This window comes from Suillus subalutaceus (assembly GCF_016647625.1).
Source record: "Suillus subalutaceus strain FC151 chromosome Unknown DFJ58scaffold_80, whole genome shotgun sequence".
NCBI classification, from domain to species: Eukaryota; Fungi; Basidiomycota; class Agaricomycetes; order Boletales; family Suillaceae; genus Suillus; species Suillus subalutaceus.
In genome coordinates this window covers 88189-100208 of record NW_024540329.1, presented here as the reverse complement: position 1 = coordinate 100208, position 12020 = coordinate 88189, and the positions used below count along the sequence as shown (strand labels likewise).

The window sequence follows — 12020 nt, the reverse complement described above, 5'->3', positions numbered from 1 at the left end:
GAGAGGGGGGGGTGTATCTGGAATGCGCTCTGAGCATATTACCACACCCATCGTGAGCACCTCGATTCATGCGGCGAGGTTGTTACAGTGCTTGTCCAGGCACGTTGGCCTCGATTCACCAACGATGGACCTATAGGTTATCCAATGCGCACGACATCAAACAGTTGAAAACTGACCTGCCTGCAGGCTACAGTCTTCCAGAACGCGTCGAATTCTTCGTCAGGACTCAGGGTCAGACTGAGCAACTTTGGTAAAGATGCTTGTTCCGACCGTGAGCAATGTTAATGAGCATCTGTGGGAATTTTTGATTCTGCAAAAGTTGAAGCTTTATCTTCGAACACTCCTACACAATCAAGAATCTACTAAGCACTTGGTAGACGGGGTGAGAGTTGAGGACGATCGGAAGTTGGTTCGTCACGGTGCCAGGGTGGCATTGATGTCACTGTCACACTGTGTTCGTACTCCCAAGCTAGACTCGTATCTATGCGCTACATGGCGAAGTGCCATTTGGAGGAGATAATGTCACCGAAAAAACAATGTACAGACAGTCTGCATCAAGAAAACGTCGGTGCGCTTATTTTGCCTCATTCTACTCGGTACACTGCATATATAAGGTGGCAAAGGAGTGCCATCCGTAAAATCGCGAAGTCCACACCAAATTGCTAATAGACATTAGCTGACGAGAACTGCTGGCATTTCAGATATGCATCTGTTAATTAGTTCTACGTTCGACTTGCAAGTCTAGCATCGAGAACATGAAGTAGGAGGAGCGCGACACCCTCAGCACTAAGTTCCGAGTCGAGAGTGTAAATCACTATCTACGAAAAGAAGGGAGAGGCATATATATGTGGTACTTAGGTAGCGAAATTTTTCTACTTCACGGCGGCAAAACAGAAAAGATGCGGTTCACCTGAGCGCAGGTGCCCAGATATACACCAAGAGAGGGGCTTGAAGCCACGTAGTAAGCACAGCGGTGTATGGACCGTGCCGATGCGCGGTCACGGTCGTTGAAATTGCCTCATAGATTAAATCTGCGAAAACAAATTTTACCCCCGATTTAAATGCACAACCACGTATGCAAGAAGAATTTCAAAGAACAATGTTCGGCACATAAAAGCCAGCCGTCTTCCTACTATTTCCTTCAGAATTATCCGATCCCATATTATCACAAGTCATAAACAATGCGTTTCGTCCTCGCCGTCATTGCTGCTTTATCATCATTAATCTTTGCCATTCCGGCTGACGCGACTAAACTCCCCCAGTATTATTGTCCTTCTTTTTGCCAAAAAAACTCAGATTGCGATTATTGCAGTGTGCCGAATTGCGTGAGTATCAGTACTTTTCCTGGGTGTGAACTTTGATTACATGCCAGTGACTCACCTGCATAGGACCTCGTTTCGCTCGGCTGCTTGTGAGTCGTGTTTCTGCTTTCATATCGGTGCAGTATGTCTGTTGGAACTGATGCATGAGTTATTAGTGGCAACGAGCCTGGTCGTTGATCAACGCGCCGTCAGGAAGACATCGGTGGAGCCGGCGTCATTTTCGTTCGATTGGGAAATATTGGATATGATGTGTAAGGGCACAAAGAATCCTATCGAGGAGCGTACTTATTCTACGGCACAGTTTCAGTGACTGTTGCTCCTGCCGAATCACCTTGGACAGGCTTGTAGAACGTACAATGCACGATGGACCTAATAAAAAACATACCTAGGTCTTGACTTTTGACGTATGATTGTTTTTTCAACAACTGTAGATAGGCACAATGTGAATCTGAGAGGGAAGGCTGCTTCAAGCGTGTATGCACAATATCGATGACCGTCGAAAAACATACCTGGGCCTAACATCGACTTTTGACTCGTCTCAACAATGACACTGCATCCATCTCTTCCTTGGAAGGAGAGGAGGGGTGTGCTGAGTCCATACTCACCATGAGCACCTTGATTCATGTAGCCAGGTTGTTGGGAACCTGCGGCTGCGGTTGCGGTTGCGCCTGTCCAGGCACGTTGGCCGGCACCTTCGAGTTGGATGGAATGGACCTAGCTGCATGTTGTCTAAATGCACACGACATCAAACAGTCAAAACGCACCTGCATGCGGGCGAGTCTTCCAGAACGCGTCGAATTCTTCGTTAGGACTCATGGTCAGACTGAGCTTTAGTAATTTGAAAGCTGCCTGGTCTGACTATGAGCAATGTTAATGAGCATCTGTGTGGATTTTTGATTCTGCAGGGCTTTAAGCTTAAGCTTGGAACATGCTCTACACAATCAAGAATCTACCAAGTACTTGGTAGATGGGGTGAGCGGTACCAGACTACCAAGGCCGTATAACTGGTACTACCGCATAATCGGTACTATCAGTCATGCGGCCTTGGTAGAAGATGTTAGCACCAATCACTCATTTTTCGGAACAGGTATTGTGTGGCCCCACGAAATACGCAAGGGATACCTCGCGTTAGGTATCCTCAGTGGTGGGTTGAACAAGCGTCACTTTTTCCCACGGTGTGACCCCAGACTGCCCCTAAACGAAGACGTCCTGCAAGGAAACATCGAAACATCGGATAAATTTCATCGTAGTATGAACTAGGCTACAAGGAGACTATGCTATGGAGACAGAGACAGAATGTGTGTAGAAACGTGACGAACGGGAAGACGTGTCAGAGATGGAGGAAACGTGTAAGAGACTCAGACTGGAAAGACATGCAACAGAAATCAACGAAAGACTAGATGCAAAGTGACAGAGGGTCCAGGTACAGTATGAATAACAATATGCGTGAACAAGCGAGCTGCGAGTGATGATGATGAATACAATAATTACGAATCGTCGTCATCGTCATAAACGAGAGCAAAGAGACATCGAAAACATTGAACAAAAGCAAAAGCAAAAACGACAAAGAACAAAACGCCGAAGAAAACAACCACGAAAATGGAATCCACCCCATACCTCAAGCCCTTAAAAACATCTCAACAGGAATCGGCTTCCTCCTCAACCCCGCACCACCGCTGCTCTCACAGCTCCCGCTTTCAGACGATCCAGAAGACGTCGATGAGCGCGAGTTTTGGCGGCGGATGTGTCTGGGGGTGGGTGTACTGGGTGGAGAGGGCGTTGCGGGGAATACCATTCGCGTTAGAGGCATTGTGTATGGACTCTGCGTACGCGTTTGGGTTTGGGTGTTGGTTAGCGTTTGTAGCGGCGATGAACTGGGTGATGCGCGAGAACGGGGAGGCGAAGACATGATCGGAAGCAGAAGAGGTGCCCGCCTTGATCCTGATCCCGACTTCAATTTCGATTTCGACACAAACACCCCACGCAACGGACTTAGAATCGTACGTGGAGGTTCAGCAGCCAGTGAGGATATCGTGGAGCAGCTCCATCGACTGCGGAGTTGGTGGGTCTCAGATCTTGGAGTGGGAGGGAAGGAGAATGGCGAGATGGGGCTCCTTTCTTCAAACGAGCTTGAAGATGAAAAAGAGGAGTGGGACTGGCTGCTTGAAAAAGAATCGAGAGACGAGCGTGGGGCATCAGAGTCGGTGCTTGCGCGGGGGAGGTACACCTCGTTCATGGATGTTTCGGGGACTGCTGGTGAGATGGGGTGGATGTTTTGGCCTGGTACGAAGGAAGGCTGGGAATAGATGGAATCTTCCTCGTCGTCGAACCATACCTGTTCTATGACGAGTGGACGAGTGGGCTCTTGGTTCTCTTCCTCGAACAAGATATCGTCTTCGATGTCAGAGGGGACAGCCATACGAGGAGGGGGACGGCTTTCGATTGGAGGTGGGGGAGGTGGGTACATGGGCAAGGGTGGGATGACGCGTTTTCTTCGGATGGTCGATACCGAGGCTGGGAGCTGTGGAACGGGTGGGAGAGTTGTTGGGGGCGGGGTAGGGAGAGGAAGGAGTGGGAGAGCTTTTGAGAAACGGCTGCGTCCGCGTGGTTTAGGTACCTCGACAGGCAACTGGGGTGCTACTTCTGGTGAGAGGATGATAGAGTCTGGGCGTGCAGGTGCTGGTGCAGAGATGGGGTTAGAAGAGGGCGAGTATATGGAGATGAAGTCCTCGAATTGGCGTGTGTAGAAATCGTACTCGTCTTCCTCTTCATGAGCATCGATGGTCTCTGAGACGTCCTCAACGACAGAATGGGTCTTGGTTATGCAGAGCGGACGAATGCTGATGCGCTTTGGTCTCAGACGGGGAGTTGGGAGAGGTAGGTCGGCAAAGTCGTCGTCGTCTGATGCACCTGGGGTAGCGAGCATTTCGGAGTTGCCGTCATCTGTGGAAGAGGATGCAGAGAGAGCGGGTGAACGAGGTGCGTCATTGAGCATGAGTAAGGCATCGTCGATGGAGAATGTGAATGCAGAGAGAGTGACGCGTGGGGAGTCATTTTCTGAGCACTCTGGTATTATTTGGAGAACTGTTGAATTTGAGCAGGATGGTGGACAGCCAGCGTCTGATATTGAGTTCTTTCTGGTGCGAGTACGAGAGCTGCGCTTCAATGATGCACGAGCGAAAACTATAACGAGGTTAGGTTACTTGGTCCTCAAAGTTATAGAGTCATAACTCACGTGTATTCATGTTGTATGTGAACTGAAGTGCGGATGAAAATTCGCAGTGAGGTCTAGTATATATCCATTCAAGCTCTCGAATAGAAACAATAACATACTTCAGTCTTTTGTCGTTCTAACCATTGTACTCTTTTCGTATGTACAACAACACTTGCCTATTTCGTAATTCGCTGACTTTAAATTTTTTATTGTTGATCTTCGTTTGCACTCATTGTTTCCTCACTCCCAGGCTCAGCGCTCAGCTGCGGGTCCTTTGTTGGCATGAACGGTTTTCACCGCAGCCTGCAAATCAACTTAACACTTCCTCTCTCACATACCTTTACTGCAAGCACGAGTACTTCCACCCCAATCGAATCACTCCTCTATCGCTGCCTACCTATCGTACGTTCTTCATCGGCTCAGTCTCGTCGCGATCATTAATTTCATTATTATCGTCGTGACTATATCTTCGAAACGACCTTATTATGAACTTCTATCCAGCCGCCAGCGCATAAACCGAACATCGTAAACCACGCTTTATCACCCTCATCTTTCATCACAGTGTTATTGTCCTCAAATTTTCCATTCCTGGTTCCACACACCCCCGCTTCTCACCGCGTTGCACGTCTCGAGATGTGTGTGTTTCATCCTTCGAGGCGCACATCGCGGTGTCTGAACGACTCCGATCTATTGGCCTCAGTGCTATCGGCTTCTCCATATTTCTATTTTCTACCACGACGTAAGCCGCTAATGATTTGGCAAAATTGTTGACGTTCTATGTAGTTGTAGAACGCTTCGAGTAAATCAGCTTGCCTTCTCAAACATCATACCAGATACTTGAATATTTCCGTGAGTTTTTGTTGGCGCCTGGATCGTGCGCTGATGCACTTGTTATCAGAAACAAAATATCAATCTGTGATAATATGGAGTAATATTTCCACAACGTAAGTTGTCGACACTAAGGTTTGTTTCGAGTAGTTTACGTCGGCTCGGTCTAATGAAACTTGTCTTCTCACTGCGACGTCGTTCCGGTTTGAATGGTTTGTTTGTTCGTGCCTGTGCCGTGCGACTTGTTATCAGAACAAAACTCACAGGTATGACTGCCGCGTCACAGCAATGATAAAGTTTTCATTTCTCTGCTCAGTGAACCGAGTTGAATTTCGGCATGTTTACCTTATCCTCTTAAAATTGAAGCTAGTGGATATATATGGTCCGTCCATGTCCCGGGCCGGGCCATATAAGCAACAAGTCCATTCGCTTGTACGTTTGTCGAGAAAATCCTGTCCAGTACTCGTCCACTACGTGTAATTGGACATCAAAACTAGAGTCCGAGACCTTGGTTGAGTCATAACCGAACCTTTGTGAGTCACTCCGAGTTGTCATGACATCAACGATCAATTCCAAGTCAAGTTGAATGTCGTAGAACACCATGACCGCTCCTTCATCTGATGCTGCAGTGACAACTTCCGCTACCACGATGAACTACAACTTCCACGCTGTCTCGACTTTTCTGCTCTCGACTCTTTCTGGCATGACGGACGTCAGGAACTCCGTTTGAACGTTGCATCGGGCCATACCATATCAAATGCAATGATTGAAGTACTTCCATGCCGGTAAGTCATCTCGTTAAATCCAAGACACAAATCACTGAAACTCACGCATGTTTCGCGACCGCAGCCGTTGCATTGATAATTTCTAGTACAAGCCCCACATTGGTCGGGCTCGTCAATGAGCGGCATGGCAGAGATTGATGATGCTAAAGCCACAACAACGACGAGGATAACTGCAGAGGAGAAACGCATTGCGAGTGAGGACGTGATGTGGGATCAAATAAATCTGAAGGGCTAGTAGGAAGACACCTTACTTTTATATGTTGGACTTGGTGATTATGGCTATCCATTTTAGGAGGAACCTATCCTCCATCGGAACCAGTGAAGTATGGAATTTTGAACTTTTTTGAGTCTCAACGTTCAGCCTGTATGCTCTTTGCTGATATGACTTAGTCCATTAGGGAAAAACCAAGCATCGGTAGTCGGCCTGATCGGAAATATATGCGCTCCATAGCTACCATATTAGTGACACCCGCCTACATCTTTTACTCGATGTACCCAATGTAGGCGATGCAGTGACATCTTGGTCCTATTCCACCGGTACCGTGATGAACTACAACTTCCAAGCTATAGATCTAAATACGAGTCTCGGGTCTCGACTTTCTGCTCCCGACTTTTTCTAGCATAATATCCACCAGGAATTCCATTTGAACTTTGCATCGGACCGTGACTATAACACCATGTCGAACATGATAAAATAAGTACTTCAATGCCGGTGAGTTGCGTCGTCAAATCCAAGACACAATCCACTGAAACGCACGCATTCGGTTTGCTGGCAGGATTTTTTGCACTGTTTATTCGTAATGCAAAAGAATGGACATCTCTCGCCGTCCGCTTCAACGGGCATGGCAGAGATTAATGATGCTAAAACAGCAACGGCGGCGAGGACGATTGCAAAAGAAAAACGCATTATGAGTGAAGATATGATATGGGTTCAAATAAATCTGAAAGTTAGTGGGAAGACACCCTGCTATTATAGTGTTATTCGTGGTTATGGGTATGTATTTTGGAATGAGCCTATCTATCGTTTGATCCATCGGAACCCCTAAAGTATATGATGTGAGCGAGTTTTGAACTTCTTTGAGTCTTGACCTGCATGCTCCTTGCTGGCATGACGTAGCATCGAGAAAAAACTAGTCGGTCTTGTCACGAATACTATATGCACTCCATAACTGCCATATTAGTGACACTCGACGTACCCAATGTAGCCGAAACGACGCATACGTTGTGGTGTCGAAGGTTTGAACGTTTTTTTCCAAGTGTTTTGAATGTGTCGACTGAGAGATGACACCCTTGCGCAGATTGTGTTGTACCGAGATCAGAGAATGTGCGCTCTACTTCGCCTGCATGCCTGATAACTTATTGAGAGGATCATCACAGCAAAGACCTTGAGTGGGTGAATTTTGGAATTGATTGGATAGATTTTCCACCAGGAAATGCTGTCTGTTTGGCCGCCAATAGACTTACCTTAGGGAGTCCTAGTCAACAGTGGGTTTTTGGGCTCTATCGAATTCAACCCATCTGTGTCATCATACAGAGCCTAAATTATATCTCTGCGAGTCTTGAATGCCCTCCACGTTCTGCCACCCCCTTTGCACCTGAGTTCTGCCGTGGGCCAGGCACAACCAGTTTTGCCAGACCAGTTGGCAAAACTCCAGAGCTCTGTTAACAGCACTAGCCTGAGCGCTGCCGCATAGTCTATATTAATATGGTAGGACCAGAGAAGTTAGAACCATTAAATGTTGAAGTGAACGAACTTCACAAGTGACACCAGCTTTCCCACGAATTGCAGTCAACCTTGAACTGCTCGTTCGACAAAACCCATCTCCCTTCGTGCAGTAGTCCAAATTCTAACAATAGTCATGTCGTGCATACGATAAAGGTCTTCCATGCCGGTGAGTCATGTGGTTAAATCCAAGACACAAACCACTGAAACTCACGCATTTGTAGTTAACGCAGGTTTTACATTCACTAGACTTGTGGCAAAACACGGGACAGTACCCAATGCTAGTATCAGTGGGCATGGCAGATATTGATGATGCTAAAGCAGCAACGAAGGCGAGGACAGTTGCAAAGGACTCGGAGAAACGCATTGTGTGTGAGGATGCAATGTGATCAAATAAATCCGGAGGGTTAGTAGGAACTTTGCTTTTATATGTTGAATAACTTATATTTTTCGTGGTTATGGGTATGCATTTTAGGAAGAACCTATCCATTGGAACCCCGAAAGTACACAACGTGTTGGACTTCCTTGGGTCTCAACCTGTATGCGGCATACCATCACTGTGCCATGTGTCATGCCTTTATAAGGATCGACCGGCCCCGAAGATCTGGCAGGAGACCACGTTATGTCACAACTCTAACACAGGTCCACAATAGTACACAGTGTGAGTAGTTCCGACCCTCCTTGAATCTTCTCGATCTTTATGCTCCTTGTTGGAATGCTTTTAGAAATTTTACAGGGGACGACTGTCTTCATCCGTCCCGAAAGGTCTGACTAGGATAAACGATTGTTATGGGTCCACAACACACGGTATGAGTGATTTTGAGGCATCCGTACATCGCGAAGAATTATGTATGCCAGTGCAACATATTCAACTCCTCCGACGATTAATATCCTTTTCACTGTACCAAATCCTTCCACTCGTTATTCCGGCTTAGTATACTGCCTGAGTGCTATGATTATAGGCACTGGTTTGGACGCTTTATGATGAGTTGAATTCTGAGCCTGACCTTAGCGCTCGCTACAGGGACAGCGGTACTACTCCTTATGTTTCAACATCACAGTGGCAGCCTAGGACGGACAACTGGCGTCCGATGCGAAGTCTCCTCGAAATTTTTTTATTCTCCCACTCTACCTTCTGTGCGTGTGGCATACGTGGTACTCATCCGTTGATTTGGAAGGGGTTCCCACCAGTACAGCAGCTCCAACAATGAGTGCAGATTCTTCTTCAATTACTTCCATCTCTATCTCGTTTGGGGGCGTTTGATACTGATATATAATATTCATCCATGATACTCCGTTGACCAACGGTTTGGTTTTTCGTATGAATATCTTATTGGGTAATCTGGAAATTGTTTTCGGAGATAATATTTTGCCTACGGGAAGTCTTTCATTTCACCTGCAGTCTACATATATCTAACAGGGGCAGGTCGTGATTTTATCATGAAAGCATTACAGCTGTTTTGATACGACAACCAAGAATTCGTCACACTTGCATGCTTTTTTCCTCAGTAGGAGTAGAAGCAACAGTTGTGTCGCCGTCCCGTTCAGCCTCGAGAATCTTACGAGAGACCCTACTACGAGAGCGAATTTTTGAACCATAGAAGAAGAGGACCTGCGTGAAAAACAAAGTGAAACCTGTGAGCACTGATCGCCATGTAGGCAAATTTACCCACCCATGGAGTTGGTGCCATCACCACGGATAATAACGCCCAGAGCGTCAGTCCCCATTTATATGTCATACCAGCGAACATCTGTTGTGTGAAGAGCGGGAAACTCAATGCCATTATGTTTCCTTTGGTTCCTTAGTTAAATAGAATGAATGAGGAGGAAGTGGGGACTCACGAGCCAAGCCCTGTCCCGCTTGAGCCGAGGAGGCAAATGGGCCATAGCTAGGTTTATACATGAAACATTTGCAGGATAGATGCGTCTAGACACATACCAGTCTGCGAGATACAAAAATGAAACTTGAAATATTACGAAGACACCAGACATAAATGCCTGTGAATACGGATCAGGAACTTGAACATTGTGAGAAACGACATGTCTGCAACGCACAGTTAGCCCAATCAGAGGCACGATCCAAGGAATGTTGGGTGATGCCGTCCATGCATAGATGAACATCGAAACGGGAAGAACAACAGCAGCAGCGCATGGCATGTATAGCCGTGCTTCTTGGCCCTTTATCGGAAAGTATTTTCTGGATAGCATGAGTCATGACGAATGTCATGTGTTGACTGTCTTACCGGTACAAGGTTTCCTGATACATGTTCGCCAAAAAACCTATGATAGCTCCGACACTGTTGAGATAAAAGATCAGATGCGCTGCATGTGTGCAATATAATGACTTTCCTTTGACACAGGAGTACAAACCCTGTGTCACGAACACTGAAGTTGTAGACAGACTGAAATTCTGTAGTGACGGATCTTTCGCGTCACTCACTTTAGCAACCAAAATTTTATCCAAAAATCAATGGTACTTACTCGAACAAGCAGTACACGACCCCCCAAACGAAACCGACCCAAAGCTGCCATGAAATAACGTTAACTGCCATTGGTGGCACACAGCGATCATAAGTCACTAACACTAAAGCTTTGCACAATAGGTTCTGTGAAAAGAAGATCTGGAGTCGTGTGAGGGAGAACTCCGCCAATGATTATTTTGCTTACACAACGGCCGTGTGCACGACGTCTTAATGAGAGATGACATGCTCGGTCTGTCAATTTCAGCGCTGGACCGATACCTGGGGTCACCAGTCATCTTTCTGGTGTCCTTCGCAATGTGGGCTAGAATAATCGATGAACGGGTTTCGCTCATCACCAAGATGACGCCAAGCATAAATGCCCCAGTGAACCTGACAAGAAAATTTAACGAGAGTCTAAAACATGTAGTTTTGTAGACACACATGGCATGCACCCACTGCACCCACCGCCATCCGAGGTGCGGACTGGCAGAAATGAGTCCTCCAAGCGCTGACCCGAGACCGAAAGAGAATAGGGACGAGAATGCATACAGAGACATTGGCAATCCACGTCTGGGGCAGTGTCAATAATGGAGCTACCACAGGTATTTTGCCTTACTCGTGTGGCTGCCATATATCAGCAATGCTACCTCCAATCAACGATGCACCACATGCACCAAAGGCTCCTTGTAGTGCACGCGACACAACCACAGTTTGTATATTTGGCGCCCTGCCAGTGATTAGTACCTGTTTGTTGTGACAATTACATGACAACTTACAACGCATTCATAACTTCAGCGAGAAAAAACAAAGCAGACGACATGATGTAAACAGGTCGTCTGCCGCACTCCTGAGACACAGATGCGGTTATGTCTAACGACACTAAAATAGGGCCAGTTCTTACCTCAGCGAATGACGAAGAGATCAAAGGGACAATCCCGAAACCTATCGCGTACAAGCTCAGTCCCAAAGTCGCCTGAAGTCGAGTACAATTCAGGTCCCCCATCATTGACTCATAACTGATCGAATATGATGACGATGCAGCTGCTGTTGGAGTTATTAGATAGAAGCGCACCAACACTGACGACCGAGCTAACCTGTGATTCCAGCGAATACACAAGCTAACAGAGTGATAGTCCACTTCTGCGCATAAGAGAAATTTCTTGGATCCCGTGGGTCTCCTTCGTGAAATTTGATCTGCACAATGTCAACATTTCTGGATGTGGAAGAGAATTGCAATAATGACTCACAAGTATCAACTCTTGCTCCTGTGGAACATGAGTTATACGTGAGGCTGAGCTGATACGTTTACCGGTGTCGCCCATTATCATTAGAACTTGGTCTTTCGATAGGAAGCTGGTTGGGCTTTTAACAGTCAACGGAGCAGGGTCTATAATAGCGACAAACATTAGGGTATCAGGGTCTTTCCATGTTGTGGACCGTGATGCCTCACCTATTACACCATAAAGCCCATCCATGAGTAATACCAGCATCCCTCACCTATCACGAGAATTTTTTTTGGTCTTTGTCTTGAGGAGGCGAGATTGACTCTGATTGAGTCTAGACTTTCGGCCGACACTGTCAATAGGAGTAGGAGCAGTGTAACCGAGAACGACAATGGTACAGGAGTCCCTTTTCAAAGCGTGAGCTCGTTACTACAAATTCATGACACCGTTAACCTCTACATGT

The 12020-nt window shown here is 46.7% G+C and overlaps 2 protein-coding genes across 2 annotated transcripts; both read right to left on the bottom strand.

Moving 5' to 3' along the window:
• Nucleotides 1-2538: 2538 nt before the first annotated feature.
• Nucleotides 2539-4651, bottom strand: DFJ58DRAFT_472675 (uncharacterized protein). The gene is made up of 2 exons (XM_041380550.1): nt 4558-4651; nt 2539-4505 (listed from the first exon to the last, which is right to left on the bottom strand). The coding sequence occupies exons 1-2, from the start codon at nt 4565-4567 to the stop codon at nt 2941-2943; spliced, it is 1575 nt and encodes a 524-aa protein (XP_041242061.1). The 5' UTR covers nt 4568-4651; the 3' UTR covers nt 2539-2940.
• A 4592-nt stretch (nt 4652-9243) lies between these two features.
• DFJ58DRAFT_685860 (MFS general substrate transporter) lies at nt 9244-11965 on the bottom strand. The gene is made up of 17 exons (XM_041383302.1): nt 11785-11965; nt 11582-11721; nt 11429-11528; nt 11236-11378; nt 11111-11181; nt 10951-11061; nt 10776-10904; nt 10540-10724; nt 10456-10493; nt 10354-10397; nt 10222-10296; nt 10116-10169; nt 9928-10069; nt 9812-9870; nt 9715-9761; nt 9546-9664; nt 9244-9484 (listed from the first exon to the last, which is right to left on the bottom strand). Exons 1-17 carry the CDS (start codon nt 11822-11824, stop codon nt 9356-9358), a joined length of 1626 nt encoding a protein of 541 aa, XP_041242060.1. The 5' UTR covers nt 11825-11965; the 3' UTR covers nt 9244-9355.
• Between the last annotated feature and the right edge of the window lie 55 nt (nt 11966-12020).

Coding starts and splice junctions, on each gene's coding strand:
- DFJ58DRAFT_685860 (XM_041383302.1), bottom strand. CDS start 11,824: ATGCTGGTATTACTCATGGATGGGCTTTATGGTGTAATAG. Junction 11,182..11,235: donor TCTCTTCGTCATTCGCTGAG/GTAAGAACTGGC, acceptor TCTGTGTCTCAG/GAGTGCGGCAGACGACCTGT. Junction 10,297..10,353: donor GTCGTGTACTGCTTGTTCGA/GTAAGTACCATT, acceptor GTGACGCGAAAG/ATCCGTCACTACAGAATTTC.